The sequence below is a fragment of the Melopsittacus undulatus genome, chromosome 6 (genome assembly GCF_012275295.1).
Source record: "Melopsittacus undulatus isolate bMelUnd1 chromosome 6, bMelUnd1.mat.Z, whole genome shotgun sequence".
In the NCBI taxonomy this organism is placed as follows: domain Eukaryota; kingdom Metazoa; phylum Chordata; class Aves; order Psittaciformes; family Psittaculidae; genus Melopsittacus; species Melopsittacus undulatus.
In genome coordinates, this window is record NC_047532.1 from 60,745,216 (window position 1) to 60,764,753 (window position 19,538).

The 19,538-nt window shown below is 37.4% G+C and overlaps 1 protein-coding gene across 1 annotated transcript in view; it reads right to left on the reverse strand.

The window, feature by feature from the left end:
* The window catches only part of VAV3 (vav guanine nucleotide exchange factor 3), a 158,942-nt gene that overhangs the window by 95,512 nt on the left and 43,892 nt on the right, over positions 1 to 19,538 (reverse strand). Inside the window, exons 3-5 of the mRNA XM_005148083.3 lie at positions 5,158 to 5,216; positions 4,272 to 4,337; positions 1,302 to 1,410 (exon numbers count right to left, since the gene is read on the reverse strand). Of these exons, the coding sequence (XP_005148140.2) occupies positions 1,302 to 1,410; positions 4,272 to 4,337; positions 5,158 to 5,216 (234 nt within the window). The remainder of the gene's footprint in view (positions 1 to 1,301; positions 1,411 to 4,271; positions 4,338 to 5,157; positions 5,217 to 19,538) is intronic.

Consider the following 19,538-nt stretch of genomic DNA (forward strand, 5'->3'; position numbering starts at 1 on the left):
GAATACCAGTACATGCGAGAAAAATAGCCTTTGAAGGTCAGGTACTGCTAGAGATAATTTAGTGCAACAGTTTACTTCAGAAAATATTGACAATAAATCAAAGAAGAGGAGATGCAAAGCATTCTGGCTGCTACTGGAGACTCTGAAAAGTATTTGGTGGTTCTAAAAATCTGCTTGGAGATTGTCCTGTGCTAGTGTTCACATATACAAGGAATTCTCATGTAGGATTCAAATCAAAGTACTGTGGCAAAATAGTCATGTTAGCGTGCAGTGTATTTATAAACCTGATAGGAAATTATCACAAGCCAGAAATAATTACCACATGCAAGAAAGCTGTCACAGCAAAACTATTGTAATCTCTCCATTCATTACATGTTGTGGAAAAATATTTTGCTGTACTAATGTTTTCAATTTTCATTTATTTTCAATGAGAAAAAAATGTGAGTCTGTTCAAACTGAAGTATTTAAGCTAAGATGCAACTAAAATTAGAATGTGAGAGTTCCAATCACTATATTAATAATTTACTAAAAACACAGATATGCAAGAGTGACATTTACAACAGGAAAGAATCAGAAAAAGTTTACATGCTACCAACTGCCAGAGATTACCAACTGCTACAGTTGAAGAAAAAAAAGCCACCCACACTCATTATATGAAACCCCAAACTTAAGGCATTTTGAGTTTCAGTATAAAATAAAAACTCAAAACAAGATCACAATAAAGATTTCCTACAATTCAAACACTTTTTCCAAGACATCCTGCATGCAAGTAAATGCAACTTCATTTAGATATAAAAAAGTGGGGGTTTCTCTTTCTTTTTTGGCTTTAATTGAATAACCTAAACATTAGAGGGTAAATAGAATTATGCAAAATGTGAAAACTAACATAGCTTTCTGCTTATCTTACCACTGATTTGCATGCATTACCTGCAAGATTTTGTATTGAAAACAATACTGTTATACTCAAAACAATAATGACTAAAACAAGGCACTAACCTTCCCAAGGACAAAATAATGGTAACTTTGGGGAATTGCTATAAAAAATAAGAACACAAATCACATTGGCTGCTGTCTTTCATTTAAAAAATGACATTTCTTTCAAAAAATTACCATATTAACAACCAACCCTTTACCAAAACAGACTGCAAAGTCTTACACAGGAGATGCACTGGACAGCTCTGGAAGCAACTGAGTGTGAGTGAAGTTTCAGTGAAAAAAGCTATAAAGAGGCAATTTCACAAATATTAACTTTGAAATATAAGTGTTATTATTCAAAAATATATAGGAACTGGAAAACATACAGGTTGCTGTGCTGCTTCATCTTTCATTAGGTCTTCATAAACCTCCCCACCTTCATCTTCACCATAGACACAATCATACAATTCCTCATCTTCATCAACACCAGTTTCACTGAAAGTTAAAGACAAAACAAAAAGAAGCTGTGAAACACAGGTAAATTACCATCATCCCTGCAAGGGACCATCAGGGGAAAAGATTTCTAGAGTAACCGAACAGATCAACTAACAGAACTATCTAATGAAAAAAAACTCATTATGGAAATTAAGTTAATTATTTTTTTTAAATGTGTTGAAGAAAGAAAATTAACTGTACAAAATCAACACAACACTGAGGACTGCATGAATTCAGAATCACTGAATGAGTTAGGAAACTAAACCAGGCACTGAAAGCAGATTGTGAGGACAGTTTGGTCATGAGATGCCATCCAGCTACTGTCTTCCGTCCCTTTTCTCACCACATCCAGTGAAGAGGAGCTGCCTTTCCTTATTGCCTGGCATCCTACTGCACTAGGATGTGAGACACTGCTAGATGCTTCTCTGCTGCCTAAAAAAAGAATTATCTAGGGTAAAATGCATTAAACTGTTTTGATCACCTCATAGCAACCTTCAGCTACCCAACAATGAAAAAAGCAACTTTTCAAACTAAAAAAGACAGACAGTTCAACAAAACAAAGTATGCACAAGTGTCCTCCTATTACCCAGTCTACAGAAACACCTCAGCATAAAGTCAGCATGTAACTACAATCAGTTAATTCAGCTTCATAAGGGTAAGTCCTACTGGAGTTTTGCTTACTTTACACTAAGACAGTATTAAGCCCACAATACCTCTTTTCACCCACGTTTTTAGGGTGTGTTTACAAAAGAACTCTAAAAGACATTGAAAGTAGTCTGGCCATCATAATACAGGAACTTGATGAGATGTGCTTAAACTGAGATTTTTACTGTTGCAAGACAATGCTGAAATCCTTCAGAGTAAAAAGCAAATAGAGGATCAGTCCACCAGCCTAGGAAGGACAGCCCTTTCTGTATGTGAATCATCAGTACTCAAGAACACGACATCAGAAGACGACACGACTTCAGAACACAACTGGCAGAGACAGATGATTTCAAAGAAAGCAAAATTAATGAGAACTGCTACCAACACAGTTGCCACATGGACTATTTGGAAATACCAGACAAAAACACTATGTTTATAATCAGGATTATATTAAAAAGCCAAGTGAATTTTTTATTTCTTATTAAATATATTTTGTTTCTTTTGTTCTTTTTTAGTCAAGGACACCAGAAGAATAAAGCAAGCAAGAATTAGAAGTTTCAGTAGACAGAACAATTAAAAATATATATTTGGGGGGTTCAACAGAAGACACAAATTGCTCACACTCCTTACTTTTTCAGTAAATACCATGCCCCAGGACAGATAGAAAGCTCAGGTGCTTCAGGTTAGCCTAGCATCTGAGCCTGCACCAGTAATGAGGGTGTGCTCGCATTTCACATTTAATACTAGCAGCTGTGTCAGATGTAGCACAGACACATTGCACTTTACCACCTATGCTACAGGGAACAAAAGCTGGCAAAAAGGCAGAGTAAAGATTGAAACATTCAACTACTACAGCTCTTTCCGACAAAAAGCTTTAAATTCCTTCTAAACTGTTAAGACACCATTTAAATTCAGGGACAATTACTTTCAGTCAAATCCGTACTAATACAGAGAAATTAAAAGATGAAGGCCATTTGCATCATTCACGGACACTTTTATTCCTTTTGAAAACAGTACTTCTTCAGTTGTTTCCTCCACAACTAAGACAGCATTTAACTATCAAATTTCATCAACTAATATTTGTAATTTGATGCAAAAAGCTATGAATCTCAATTTGTGTAGTATGGCTTGTTACCTTTTTTTTAACGAAAGACTGACTCCCAGCACTGAATTTGTGTACTTATTCAAGGACTGATATAGATATTATTTTCAAACAGTGCTAATGACAATACACCTAAGACATAAGAACACCACCTCTAGCTCACGTGGGTGTCAGCAGCCTACTACTTCTACCTTCTGCGCACTCACCTACACACAGGAAAAAGTAGTTATCTATGAAACAGCCAGGAAGCTGCAGGAGACAAGGCTAAGCTCTGCAGGGAAGGTAGTAAATTGAGCAGTGCCAGCCATGGTGGGATTTCCCTTCTTTGTAGGCAGTAAAGAAATAAATCCCACTCTGTGAACAGCAGCTACCTGACCACATCACAGCAAGTGACATACAGTGTGGCCAGTGTCAAGATAGAGCCAAGTGAGCACTAGTGAGTTGAGCTTTGGGACAGTGAGCTCTGATCCCTGGTCCAGTCCAACATGATTCCTTATGGGTCTTGAGAGATCCTAACTATAGCATGCAAAAGTAGCTCTCCCAAACAGTTTTATACCCAGAGGTATTTATCTCACCTGTCTGCAAAATAAAGCTGCAGTTTATCATTCACTACTATGTAATATGTTCATGTCTATCTAACTTGTACCTCAAAGCCAACATGAAAATTGGCAATAATTAATAATGCTACAAACACTTAGCCAGAGAGGTAAATACACTCATGCAAAGAATTTAATTGACTTTAGGAAATAACCCTCTTGAATTATGATCTAAATATGCATTTTCTTTGCAAGTTCTAGACAATTTCCTTGGGTCCCTTACAACTGATATTGTAATTCTATGAAAGCATTCTTATAGTTCAGGCAATTTAAGAACACATTCATTGTTTACTTTGCTACTAACCCCTCCATGAAACATGCTTCTTTACATATGTAAATGGATTACAATCATTCAGATAAGCTTCCTTAATTGCTTGTTCCAGGTCAGCATAATGGCTAACAAAATCTTTTAAAATCAAATAAATTTCCCATTCTCATTAAAACCATGTGTTCCATAACATTATATAAATAACATGCAACTGAAGGCCAAAATCTTTAACTAAATATTTACAACATACTCTATTAAATCAGGAAGACATTTGTAGATATCTTCATCATCAATGCTTTCTTCTGTAGGGAATGGCCTATAGAAAGAAATATAACACGAATTATAGGCAGCACCAGTCTAGTCTTGTTTGGTTTCTAAGCTTTTCACACAGATGAATATACGTTAATGTGGTTGCATGTTCCTCTCTCTCTCTGATTAACAGTATATGTGTTTAGAGATATATATCAATCAATACTTATTGTAAATTTAAAAAAAAAAAAGAACCATAGATGGTGGTGGTGTAAAACATCACTAATACACATCATTACCAGTTTTTCAACTAGAATATTAGTTACACTTTTTAGCACAGGACATGTATTACAGGACTGGCTACAGAATTTTGTCTGTTTTAAAAACCATTGTTCATTCATATATAATAAAATTGACAAATCAAACCATTCAAAAAGATGGAGAACACCAAAGCATGAAGTCCTTCACATTCTCTCAAATCCCACAAATATAATTTATGAGGTTAGATTTGGTTGGGATATTTTGTTTTCTTTTTGAAAAATGAAACTCACAAACTTGGCAGCTCTGCTGATTTTTACAAAAGAGAAGGAAGAGAAAACCCATTTCTACTTAAATACATCAGCACTGCACCAGCCTGACTTACAATCAATGTGTCACAATTATCATACAAATTCTGTAATACTGTTTGTTCACTTCATGCTTCAGCACAAGAAGTAAATGTAGTTCAGGCACTTCAGTAAGTGTGCCAGAGGTAGAAAATACCTTCTGGGCTCCTCAGAGGTCCAAAGCCTTAGCTAGCCAGAGAAGTTCTTACTGGTCTAACAATTTTTCTGGGGAGCATTATCCAAGAAGCATTATTCCCACCATTCCCTAGGGCAATAACATACCTTATTCCTGTGCCTAATGCAATAGGAGTGCGAGAAAGTTTTGATAGTGTTTCTATCACCTGGAGAAGAAGGAAACAGAAGCCATGATTAGTTGTAGAACGGAAGCAATAAAACATTTTGGTCTCAATTTTTTCATTATCAACAACAGCATTTCACACCGAACTATATAAAATAGACACAGAATATGGCTGTGTCAAAAATTGAGTGCACTGAATTTTCACATATTTCCAGTAAGCTGGTCTTCAGTGTTTTTGTACTGGGTGATGTGATGGTAGCACTAAGAGAGGAAAAGGGAAATTCTCTAATTTACAAGTTTCAGCACAATTAAAAGCCAATTTATGCAGATTTTAAACCAGATATTTTTGTCACAAATCAAACATACAACTTTCAACCGGAGCTGGATGGAACTGTAATAAAATTTTATCTTGAAGATTGTTCTGAAGATTTTTAGTTGTACCTCTAGAAAGAAAACCCGAAAGTATTAATTTGAGGCTTTTCCAAACAACAGCCACAAGAGGGAGCCAAATGCCAAATCAGCAGAAAGCTAACTCTCCAGGACTGCCTGCCAAAGGAAGGCAATGCCTGATTAACCAGAGTTAAAGAGGCTGCACATTCGAGCGCGTAAGATTTGTATGTTTTTAGAGGGCAACAGTAGTCTGGAAGATCTTATTTTAAGAAAAGACCTGTTGTAAGCGCTCAAGGTTATACAGTAAGAGAGAAAGAACATTAGGGAGGGTAGAATACATGTACGTATGATCACACATATGGAGTTAATATTGCCGTCAGTTATAAGTAATATAAGACCAATTCTTACTATGCCTACCATATCATCATTGTCACGTGTATTCTCTATTATTTTGAATACTATTATATAGTCAAGTCTCATTTGCTAGAAAGAAAACAAGCGTTAAAATTACACCCTGTCTGAATTTCATACTCCCACTGACAAGGTTCCCATGAATTTCCCAAAAGTTTCAGACTTAGTCTTCACAACTTAAAATCCATATTAAGCTGAAGTGAGATCTCATTTCAGTAGTATCAAAATTCATTATAGAAATTCTATATTCCATGGGCATTTGAAAATAACCTCTGCAATTCAAAATGCTTATTTTTGAAGTTGTAATGAGAAAACTAATGTGATCATAAAACACAGAGTTAAGAGTACATCTCTCAAAGGAAGGACAATGAAATTCTTGCACAGGAGAATGACAAAGTAAAAACTACAGAGAATAACTGCCAACTAGAGAGCTTAAACTGAAGTTACAAAGTCTCTAAAGCGAACCAGACCTCATGCAAATGAAGAAAGAAAATCAGAATGAACCAAGTTTTACTGCTTCTGTGAAAGGGACATTTTGGGTTTATTTAAGCTGCTTTAAAAATTATTGCCACACAAAATCTGGTTTTGCCTTACAAAAATTTCAAATAATAAAAAAAATGAATATGCTATGAGTATAATCAAAGTTGCAGACACATCAATTCCCTATGAACAGAACTGCAAAACAGCCTAGAATAAGCTTCCGAAATACTGAACAAAAGATGATTGCATAAACCATAAAATTAAAAGCTATTTTGCGTAAGTCAAAAGGTCACAAAGTTAAAAAAGACTCCTGTAGAGTCTTGCTGTTGCAGGGAATTCTGGTTTCTGCATCAGAAAAGAACCTGCCTCTGCACACCTGCAAGAATCCTAGCAAAGGACTGCTAAACCGCATGAGACAAGTATGGGAAGTTAAATGAAAATTCAGTAGCTGGCAAAAAAATGATGTGTCCTGACATACGGGTGAACAGTGATTGGTAAAATCACAGGAGAAGAGGTTTGATGATTATTGCAACAGAGGTGGACAAGTCTGATGAATTAAACATACCCTTCTTGTTCAAACATGTTACTTTCCAGCACACAGAAAACCTTTTGCAAACTATTCCGCCCACACAGACCCTTTTCCTTAGAGGGATTCGCACTTCTCTGGCACAAACTCTTCATGTTTTAAGATAACACAAAAAAAGTTCTTTACAAAAAAACAGAGTATAATATTCATTTTAGGAAGATGACTTATCAATGTACCTCTAAATTACATGTTACAGCTACAATCTGAACACAAACAAAAGCAAGGCTTATAAATTAAAAAGAATATAAAATCTGTTTCAGAAACTGATATGACAGCTTCAGGGAGGGGGATGGACAGCACCCCACACACAGAGGAAGACAGAGAAGTGTTTATGAGACCATGCATACACAGAAAGAGAAAGCAACTATAGGACTAGAGACAACCGAAGACTACTAAGGATTTTAACTGCTCTTACAATGGAGACAGTCTGGCACTGCAGGAAGAGCCAACTAATATGCTAAGAAGCCAACAAGAAAAAAATGAAACACTGGATAATCTACAAAGAAGCAAATGGCAACCACCATCAACTGTCAGTATCTCATCAGAGACACACAGCATTCTGCAGAAGTACTAAATCGTGGCCATGCTGACATCACAATAGAGAAAAGGTTGAGATCACTATTCTTCTGTTTCAAAACAAAACAGTCAAGAACCTAAGACCATTAATCACCACAGTGCGTATTTAAGATTAAAATATGTAACTGAAAATAGACATAATTTCCACAAAATAAAACGTAATGCTTGCTCATTGATGAGTCCTATTAAAGCAGAACAGTGCTCTGTCAAGAAACAGAACAGTTTCTACTGATCTTGCTTTTTAGTTTCCTGAAACAATTCTGAGAAAATGTCAGGAATACTAACACAAGGAATCATATGTGAAACTATTACTTATGGTCACCATGCTATTTCGACATCACATAAGTGTAAATGTATTTGCTATAACATGAATTGAAGCAAATTTCTTCCACATGGAATTGAAGTTCTTAGATTCTGACCCACTGCAGGAAGGCTTTTAGAATTTCCAGATTTCTAAGTCAATGGGGAAGGTCACAGTCACGTTTGTAGTTGCAGAAAAACAATTACAGCTTCGGTAAACATTCATCAAAACAATCAAACTAACCAGAGCAAAATATCTGTTTTTGAACAAACTGACTTGGGAGTTTTTCAGAACAGTGCTAGTTTGAAGCCCTATGCAGTTTATGTGAAGGAAGCTATAATGTAGCACAATTCTGAACTCCAAAATTACAATGCACCATACAGTGCAGTCCATAACATTCAATTTAGTGCTTTTCATGTGCCTTTTTTTTTTTTGCTTTGCTCTCTTCCTTTCAGTGGAGCCTTAAATCATTTTACCCATTTAAGCCTAAATGATTGACCAGTTCTATTCCACTGCAAGGACTCTGACAGATGCTCCTGCACCTTTGAATGAGGCTCAACTTAATCTTGAGTGCAAAAGAGCACTCTTTGCTTATCCGAAGTCCAGAACAACAGGGCTTCTGTGGCTGCCTCTGCTCTCCAACAAACAGATGCACAAAAGGCTGTAGGGCCTTTGCACACACACGCTGAACAAAAGCAGGCATTGAAACTATATACCAAGTAAAGATTCGTGTTTATGTTCCAACCAGCTACCACATGTGAAAAAAGAAACATTTATACTCCAAAACATCCTGCAACAACTACATTCCTTCACACTTGAAAACTCGCTAACTCTATGACTCTCTTACAACACAGCTAAAACTCCGAGATGTTAGCAAGACTTTTAGACATAAAAGGAAGATGCACCTGCATCCACCTCAATATAGCTCTTTTGCACTGACTAATGCTGTCAGACAGAGGTTAAGTAAGTCTTTAGAAGTCACATCAAAGCCACGCTCACTCCAAGATGATGTGAACATCCAAGTTCTTTTTTTTCAGTATACAGCCAGTTTATGCAAAATGTGACATGAAATTCAAGTCTACTGCCCTGCAAGAGGAACCACAGTTCAGCCCACACCCTGGCAAAAGTCTCTGCTCCTCACTCATGCATCAGGCAAAACAACAGTCTTTCACTACACTAACTTTTTAATTCATGGAATCACTCCTACAGCAAAACTTTATTTGCTTGGCATTTATTGTTGCTTTACTTCACTTACTTTTGTAGGTTAGACTGTTCAGTTCATGTAAGCACTTTCATTTCCCTGGCCAAAATGCTACTTTGCAAATTTTCTGCAGCCATAATCTTCAATCACATCAGATAGTCTTACACATATTTATAGCAGCAGTACACTAGAGGAACTTTTTTACTTCTTTCCTTAACAGTGGTGTGTCCGAGTTTGAAAACTTGCAAATCATTCAGTTCAAGAACAAAGTATATTTTAAACATACTTTTCCACTTTTAGAAGAAACGAAAAGTAAATAATTTTGCAACTCACTGTCTCCGCAAACAGGCAACATTCCCTTGCTATTGACAGCTGCTGTCACATTTATTATTTCAGATGCTTACCTAAACTGAAAACATGAAGAGATCAAAAATATTCATGGCATCATCAGTTTCATAGTTCATGCCAATAAAACCTAGAAAGACTCACTTGTGGGTTCAGTCCTCAAAGCAGTTGTTTGCATATATGCATCAAAATCAGGATATGTTTTTCTGATACACAGTGGAGGTCACCAAGAATACACATACCACACGTCAAGTCAGCTTTCAAAATTTGGGCATCTAACTTAGTAATTGAGGATTGCATTTTGTTGAAAACTTCACTTCCTCCCTTGAAGTGAATTTTTCAACAGGTACATAGAAACAGATTTCACAAATAGGTAAAAACAGATTAACATAACATAGATCAGTTATTTGCCAATAAAAAATATTTCCAATACCAACCTATTTTTGACATGTTACTTTGTTGATATATGCACACAGGTTTCTTCCCAAACCAGTCTTAATTCACTTCACTTCATCAATTTTTTTTTTTGGGTGGGGGGAGGGTGGAGGGGTGGGGGGAGGTGGAGGAAGTAGTCTTCAATCACAAAGGAAAATTAATCCTTCAGAGAACTGGTAACCTCCTTGGCTATGATCTGCCTCCATTCCAGTCTCTGAGGTTAGAAGACTTGTCTTAAGCACTCAAGTTTAAGGAAACTAGATCTCTAATGACACACCAAACATGCCCCCTCCATCAACTGACTTCAGCTGAATTTCAGTAATTTTAAAAGTCTATCAGTATAAATAGCATTTAAAAATTACACCTGGCTTACATGCAGTTGTAACTTCTCTCAAGCTAAGGTCTATGTGTGATGAGAACCTAGTGGCTGCATGAGACTGGTTTAGGTACCATCATCTCAAAAGAAACTACAGTCTTGTTATTTGCTTTCTCAGAGGAGTCTACCTGTATTTTGTTATTCGGAAAGGATGTTGTTCCTTGCTTGACAAAATCCTAACATCCTCCATTTTTGCATACAGTATCAGTACCATTAACCATTATCATTTCAAGAATCAGTTCCTTCAAAAGACATTCTGGAGAACACTCAAAAATTCCACTAGAAAAGAAGGTATATGTTCATTTAATACATTACGTCTTACACAAAAGAAATACCACATTCCATTTTACCTGAACTTCCAAGTGGTTTCAAAGTAAAGTTTATCAGTGTCCTGGGTTCAGCAATAGCAGTCGTTTTTCTCCTTCTTAGTAGCTGGTGCAGTGCTGTGTTTTTGACTTTCAGCCTGGGAACAGCTCTGATAGCACAGATGTTCTTAGTTGCTGCCCAGTAATGTTTAGGATGACCAAGGGCTTTCTGACTCTCATGCTCTGCCAGGGAGGAGGGGAAACTGGGAGGAAGCAGGGACAGGACACCTGACCCAAACTAACCAAAGAGGTATTCCATAACACAGCACTTCATACCCAGGATGTAGAACGGGGGCAGTTACCTGGAAGGGCTAGATCACTGCTTGGCGAGGGTGGATATCAGTCGGTGGGTGGTGAGTGGTTGTATTCTCTTCCCTTGTTATTTCCCTTATCATTATTATTATTGGTGGCAGCAGTAGTGGTTTGTGTTATACCTTAGTTACTGGACTGTTCTTATCTCAACCTGTGGGAGTTACATTCTTTCGATTCTCCTCCCCATCCCTCCAGGAGCAGGGGGAGTGAGTGAACAGCTGCATGGTACTGAGTTACCAACTGGGCTTAAACGACAATCAGCAAGACAACCATGAATATAAAACGGTTACACATACTTACATATAAGACTACTTATCAAGGCTACATTACATTTTGTGTGGTTTTCCCCACTTCATAACCTGAAAGCTTTGATTGGAAGAAAAGCATATTGATTTTGATATAATACCAAGTGGCTTAATTTAGTAGGAGAAATTAACTCCAGAACTTTTAGAGACTCAGACTGAAAGTACTGAAAGGTGGAGAGTCTTGAGATATCTATGTACCCATATTAATTATCTGCATATACAAAACGTTGCTCAGAGTTCAAGGTAAATTATGAAAAACAAACAGCTAATGCAAATAGAAACCCAGTGTTCCTAGAGAAAACAAAGCCATAGATGCTCTGTATCACTAGGGTAAGGCTCTTATGAGGCCATTCGAAGCATCTCACATTCAGGATACTTCAAAGATAGAATGGCTACTCATGCCAAGGTGCTGACTGAGTTTTCAATAAGCTGTTTTCGCTCATACCTCAGATTGGAGACAAGTAGGGGAAATGGAAAAAGATAAACCATTATTGTGTGTCTCTGTCATTCAGAGGCAAGATGAAATTTCTATACTTAAATGTATCTTCAAATGACTTGCTTATGCAAGAAGGTTTATCATTTGGTACTGTGTACTTCACTAGGCCCCAGACAGTCCTGGATCAATACTTGACTTGGCATGGGGTGGAGGGCAAAGAGAACATATCTGAATATTTTACTGTAATTCATCATTAACTTTTGAACCAAAAGACCTTTAGGAACAGTTAATGTTTACATTTAACTTGGCTGACCGACACAAAAAAAGACCTGTAGCCAGTCAACTCCAGGATGATTACATGGCTGCTGATCTAATGAGCATATTATTCCAAGTAAAGGGTGTTCCTAAATTAAATCAAACATTTTCTCTCCATATGCCTTGTTCTGGTATCATGTCAGTACTCTGTGTCGGTTCAGGTTAGTTTTAATCAAACCACAAGCCTCTGGGGGAAGAAAAAAGTTGAGGCCTTTTCAAGAAAGGCAGAATGAATGAAAAGTCATTAAAAAGAAAGGGTGTGGAAAGGGAGGGCTAAAAGCAAACCCTGAATTTCACATAATGGCACATCTAAAAAAACTGTTAAAACCAAACTGCAAGTTTCAAATACCAGCTCTGCAAATCTGCCTTTAATAAATACTGCTATGGCATACACTGAAGTGTCCAAGTCATACAGACACAAACACATCAAAGAGAATTTACAGCCCTGGCATCCACACCAACATTTCCTTAGAAAAACAGCAGTCTGCAGACCTCAAGCAGAAGGAAAAATCTAATAGTCTGGTTTTGATTACACAAACTTTCACATATAGTTGCATAGTAATGTCCTGATTTTCATTTCAGTCAAATAATAAAATCCAAGCTTTAGGTGTAGGACACTGACAGCTGCAATTCAAAGGATAGTCATAAACTTACTTTCCACAGGTGTCATCACCACCTTCAGGATGCTGCCTGTTTCCTCACTGATTTCACCTTCACCTCCCCTATGCTGGCATCCATCTTTTGCCATCCACATCCATTCTTCCATTTCCACTGAACTACATCCTCAGGAAATACACCTGAGGACTACTCCAGCCTTCTTTACCATCAAGGCTTAGCTCTGGCATAGTGGCAGTAAGAAAAACAGTCCAACTGTCCATTGGAACCATGGCAGAGAAATTCACAACCCCGAGCCAAGTTTTTTGGTGACTGAGAGGAGCCTGCCAGCAACTCCAAAGCACAGTTTGAAACCAGGTGCCAAATGCTTTCACGCAGAGGCAGCAAGGGCAACATCACTGCTGCACAAGCTGGTTTTGGCAATCTAGTGCCCTTCCTCTTTACAGAGAGCCTCAGCTCCCAGCTGAGATAGGAGGGAGACTGGGTGAAAGCCTGACTGGCTCTGAACATGCAAAACCCTTGCCATGCATACATTGCCCTAGAGACGTCTCATTTGCATCCATGTTCTCCAGTGTCTCTCCACAGTGCCTTCACCGATAAAGTGACAGGAATGTTTTTCTCCAGACTTAAAAAAAAAGCCAAGACAAAAAACTCCTAGGTGTTGCCTCTTTTGGTCTGTAGATAAGCTAACTACAGAGATGCAAACTGCTGGCACATCAAAAGCCCTGGGGAATCAACAACTACAAAAGATGCTACATTTTCTCCAAAGCCTAGAAAGGAGAGGTGAGGCAGGAAGAGGGCAGTTTGGCACCGGGAAGACAGAAGAACACAGTTTTTAAAAAACACTTTGCAAGATGGAAGAGGACAGGTTATTTTCCCCCTTACTAAAAGTGAAACACCTGACACTAAGTTAGAAACATCCAAAACTGTAGAGTTCTGTTGTTTTCACATCTACAGCACTTTTCTCTAGGACAGTAGTTTTAACAAAAGCATAAATGTCATTTCCAGCAATAGCTAAGAGCAGGTCGGATCCCTCATTAGCTAAATCCCTTCTCCACCCTTTTTGCACACTGAACAGTTTGAACATGTTATCTGAGTGATACCTCTGATCATACAAACTCCTGAACTGGAATAGTGGGGCTGTCAGACCTAACTACACAGGACTGCACACACTACTCATAAGCATTACTTACAGACAAACAAAAGAGAAGCAAAACTGAATGCTGTCCAGGAATTTGTAAAACTGGATGCTGTATCACTAGGACTATAATGAGCAGGTCTTTAATCATCACTATACAATTATAGACATAAATGTGTATGCATTAAACAAAAGTTGTGCTTAAAGTCCCATTTTTTTAAACTTCAGGTCAGTAATGATGCTAGAGTTAATAGTCAAAAATCATAAAAACCAAGCACCTCACCAAAGCAAGAACTGGGGGAGGGAGTGTTAGCAGCCTCTTCCTGTCTGCAGCTCTTTGGTTTTGGTTCTGTGAATACCTTCCAGCCCTCACCATCCCTTCTAGGGGCTGGGTTTGGATATCTGGTTTCTTGTTTAGGGTTTGTGGGTTTTTTTTAGATATTGCTTAAGGAATGAAACCTAACTTCAAGCACTACCATGGTATAAGCAGAGCACTTAAACATTGCAGCTAATAGCACGAGTGCCTTAAAGTGTAGTACCCTTTTGAAAGACCGAGAACTGATAACTAAATAGGATTTTGTCTTTTCTGATGCATTTATTACATTTTAAACAGGAAAAGACATAAATGAACGCTGTGTGGTTTTCAAAGTTAAATTTCTTTTGCCACTGCCCTTCAATAGACTTTAAAAGACTATTTTTACATGTTTGAAAAGAAGAGGCAAATTCTCTAAACTTCCACCACCAGTCTGTACACTATGCATGCATTTTGGGTGATGTTCTTGACCTTGGATGTTTAAAATTAGCACACAAATGTTTTAGAAGGAAAAGAGTGTTTTTGTATTTGTTATTTATTGCACCTCAAAAATATTGGTTTAGGTATGCATCTTGGAGTTACGTGAAATTTGGCTTTTTCACTCCCACTGTATTATTTCACCTTAATATTTAAACTGATTCCTTGTCAATTTTGATATTAACAAAAAGGATACTTACAGAAGACTGCACAATGGAGCTTTTATTCCTCTTTTCTGCTAAAAGCAGAGGGAGATCTTCCTCTTCCTGTCTTGAGTGAAGTAGTCACTGCTACACTTCTCCCTTTTCTAAATTTACTTTAACCATTTTCTATATAAATTCAGCTAGATATTTGCTCTAGCTTTTCTGAGAGGTACCAAGTCACACTTCAACTATAAACTCAATTTACTCCAGAACACAACATTTACTAGGGGTAAACACATGCTGTTACGCCCCCTTGTTCTCTGAGAGAAATTTTCCCTGCTACAATGGCAGTGTGAAGGGAAGTGAGCTGTTCTCTTTGATGCAATTACCCTCCCAACTCTCTTACGGTGGCTTACAAAAGCCCTAGGCTATCTTTCAAGCCTCTCACTCTACAGGGAATGGATCATTCCACTGGAAAAGCATTGCACTTACCTTCAACCCTACAAAAGATACACAGTACACAGGGTGCCATGACTCACTTTCACTATCTTCCACTCTTACTTTAAAGATCATCATTTTGATACAGGATAAAAAAGCCTTCTCAAGTATCAACTTGAGAAGACATCCTGCAATGGGAATGGCAATACTACCAACTTCCTTTATAGAAACCTGATAAGAACAGGTGTTTGGTTTTCTCCACAATCATCTGTTCATTTAGATTAAAAAAAAATATAACTACACTTACAGTAGCAAAAGAAAATAGAAAGTGAGATTTACATTTTCATTATGTTTGTACCTAATTCTCCTTGAGCTAGAACCTTATACAGAAAAAGCACAAAATGAACAAAACTAATTTTAACTAATGAATAAAACTGATTTTATTTGTTACTGCTTAATTATTCTTTTGCTTTATTCCCTTGCATGTAGTAACTTGCAAGTTTTATTAACTGCATTTATACTTTTCCCCTCAGAAAAAGGACTGCACTTCCACAGTGCCATCGCAGGACTGCACAAACAAAGGAAATGAGGATTTCATCTTTTTTTTTATGTTTCTTATACATTTGTGCTTAACAGTGATAACGTACAAAATAGAACTTCCCTACTGGACAGTGTCTGACATCATATCCTCTTTTGCACTGACACTGATGCTGCCTATGACAAAATTAAGCTAGACAGACCTCAGAGAGCTTACCATCTAAAAGATCAGTTAGAACACAGAAAAAAAAGCAGACACTTAAGGGTAGTTTTTTTTTAAATTCCTTTTTTTTTCTGCTTTTATCTAAAACAGACATCTATCTAGGTCAATGTTTCTTTCCAAGCCAGCCACCCATTAACATAGTAAAACAATGTATAAAAGTATTTGAATACAAGGAAAACAAAAGAATTTGAATATGAGAATCATTGCAGAAGATCAAAAAGTCCTCATCCCCATAACATCATATTAGGTGTTATGCCTATAATATTGAAAAAAAAAAAAAAAGAGAGTCAGAATCAGATCTTTTAACAACTCTATGTTCTTGGTCTGACCTGTCCAAAGTCCTCCCCCAGATATAAAATAGAGGCACAACTTAGGCACTTGACACCCTATGACATGATGTCATCTCTAGTTAAGGAAAGCAGTATTTGCTTTAACGCTTGCTGTTATTTTTCAGGGGAAGTGGGGGGGATTCATGGATGCTTTACTACAACTATTGGGTTTCAGGCACTGTTTATATTTCATGGAAAGAAAAAAAAAGAAAAAATCTTTAAGTACTATTTTGAAGAAAGCTTTATTCTTCTGTTGCATCAATATCTGAAGATGCAAGGCAGCCAACAAGTCTGATACTAATCCAAGAACTGCAACACCAGACCTAAATTGCAGAGAGGAATCAAATTTCTTTTTAATGCATTTAACTATGTTAAGTGACTCATATGAGGTACCCTTCAGATAGGGACTTGCTCCTCAGCTTTCACCTGTCTAGAGATCTAAAAGATTTTGAGTTCAAGTATGTGATAGGGATCATAGTAGGTGCTTTAGATGTAGATACTGTGATAAATAAGAGCTAACCACAGATACCTATCACTTTCCATTTAGTTATGTGTAACATTAAGATGTTTCTTAGTGTTTCATTACTGACTTCAGAAATTTCTGTCCTCTTCATCTACTAGTTTCTGCCCTGCACCTCAGTTTCCTACTGTCTTAGCTGTGTTAACTCAGCTATTAGCATGGTCATGTCATAAATTACACCAGAGAATTGATATGCAGAAATAGAGGGAGGAACTGATTTCTTGAAATAGCAGATGATCTCCTCTGCTTATTCCCCAGCTCAGGTGCACCAACAAGTATGCCGGCATAACAAAGCACAGCAAAGGAGCAGTAACTTCTGACATTCATATTGCCTCTTAGAGTGCATAGGACTATACCCCCCTTTTACTCTGTAGGGTTCATAAGCATTTCTAAATAATTTGTTTGGAATTGTGCTTTTAAGCATTTGTGGAAATGCACATGACTGACCACATCCCATATTGGTAACAGATTATAAAACATCTTCTAAAGCCAACTTTAGTGCTAATTATTCATGACAAAAACACCAGTAGCACATAGGAGTTCAATAAAACTCTTGGGCATTTCGGTCCAATACAGTGTGTCCAAACCAAGCACAATATCCAGACTGTTATTTCATAGAATAGTTAGGGTTGGAAAAGACCTCAAGATCATCTACTTCCAACCCCCCTGACAGGGGCAGGGACACCTCACACTAAACCATATCACCCAAGGCTTCATCCAACCTGGCCTTGAACACTGCCAGGGATGGAGCATTCACGATCTCTCTGGACAACACATTCCAGTACCTCACCACCCTAACAGTAGAGAATTTCTTCCTTATATCCAATCTAAACCTCTGCTGTTTAAGTTTTAACCCATTACCCCTTGTCCTATCACTACAGTCCCTAATGAATAGTCCCTCTCCAGCATCCCTGTAGGCCCCCTTCAAATATTGAAAGGCTCCTATGAGGTCTCTATATTTAGTACCTTACAGTCAATCTCGGTAAAGGCTTAACAGTGAGTAAACAACAACTGCAGGTGAGCAGATGCACCTAGATAAGATACCCTGAGTAATGCTGAAAACTATTCTCTGTCCTAAACAAGGATAAGCTACCAGAAGCAGTCATGCCTTACAAACAACAAGCTCCCACATCTTTCGCAGTCAATGTGTAAAATCATTTTGGGGAGATAAAACTGGATTAAAATATACTGCAACTAACAAAACTTGCATAAGCTCTCTGGTTTAATCTAACATACAACATGAAAGAAAAGTTTCGTGTGATACCAATATGCTCCTAGTAGTTTGCCATAGATGTTGTGGCCTCATTGAAAAGAGACAGTTGTGGTAAAGACAAGTAAATTTTCATGGGTCAACTGCCCTGGGGGGAAAAACAATAATTCCAATTGCTAAACCTTTCTTCAGGTCAGCAACAAAATTCATGAGCTTCACTATAAGCACAGCTTAGAAGCAAATATCTGCAAGTCATAGTCCATGTCCAGTAGCAACCTATCTAGAGTTACACACCCACCTTCTCCATTTTTTAATATCAGACTTCAAATCTAAACCAGAGATTGGTTAAAATGTACACAAGTTGACAGATGCTAAACAAAGTGACAGCCTCAATACCAACATTTCAAAGAAACTGTTAAGAGCAAGTGTTTGCAGTTTATTCAATGTTAACAGTAATGTTTCTTCAAATTGTGTCCTTCATTGTATTTCCCTTCTTAGTTCACAAGCACTAATTCTACTGTTCACAGATACTTCGAACAGCATAGAAATTCCCTTGCTGAACTCATACTAAAATAGAGGTTTCACAGATGAAACAGCATAAAAAAAGTGCAATAAAGCAATGCTAAACTGAGGCAGATGCATGAAATGTAATCTTCAGACAGCAGTAAAGTCAGAAGAATTAGAGAGAAATTTGGAGAAAGATGGGAGGTAAGAGATGTGAAAAAAGAGTGGTGGTGGTGGAAGGAGAGTGAAGCAATGGAAGAGGAGAAATCTCGTTCTAGGAAAGGAATACTGTCAGCTTCTGAAATGGTTTGAGATTACAATAACATATCAAAAACTAGGAAACAAGACAAATAAGCTGAAACCAACCCTGGAAAGCAAGCGAAATACAAAATATGAATAAAATCACAGTTCCTTCAATGTTAATTTGTTTCCAAGAAAGGTGCTTCATGTTTTCCACAGAAAGAAACCAAAATGTTAATATATGACTCTTCATTAGCTATACTAACACTGTTCCTGTAGCTCAGCATGTGCAGTGCAGGCAACATAGATTTTGTGGTGTGTGTGGGTCAGCTCAGTAAAGGTACGGTATTTGTTCTCAAGTTAGATTTAACTTTTGGAAGTTTTAATTAATGATGTTCAAGAATGACACAACTGTTAAAATCACTCTAATATAACACTTTTTGGTATCACTTGTGCTGTAGATTATGGAAAAAAAAGCTTTTAAGGTTAAAGAAAAAGATTTAAAGATTTAAGACCATTGCGACAAATTTTATCCATTGTATATTAAGAGGAAGGTCTAGTTCTCAGTCAAAATTTAGTTTTACACATGTAACCAACAGGCCAGGCTACTCCAGTACAAGTTTAATTTTTTTAGTGGATTTTTGATTACTGATGCACTTAGGTTCCCCCTGTCTGTAACACTGAACATGCACCACCATATGATCTCCATCTTCAGAAGCCTACTACAACTTATCAACATCTAAGAGAGCAGGCAAGAAAAAGGGCTTCTGACACGATTCACTGCCTTGCTAGCTGAAGGCTCCTCTGGCTACATGACAAGGTTCACAACAACAGGATTTTGCTT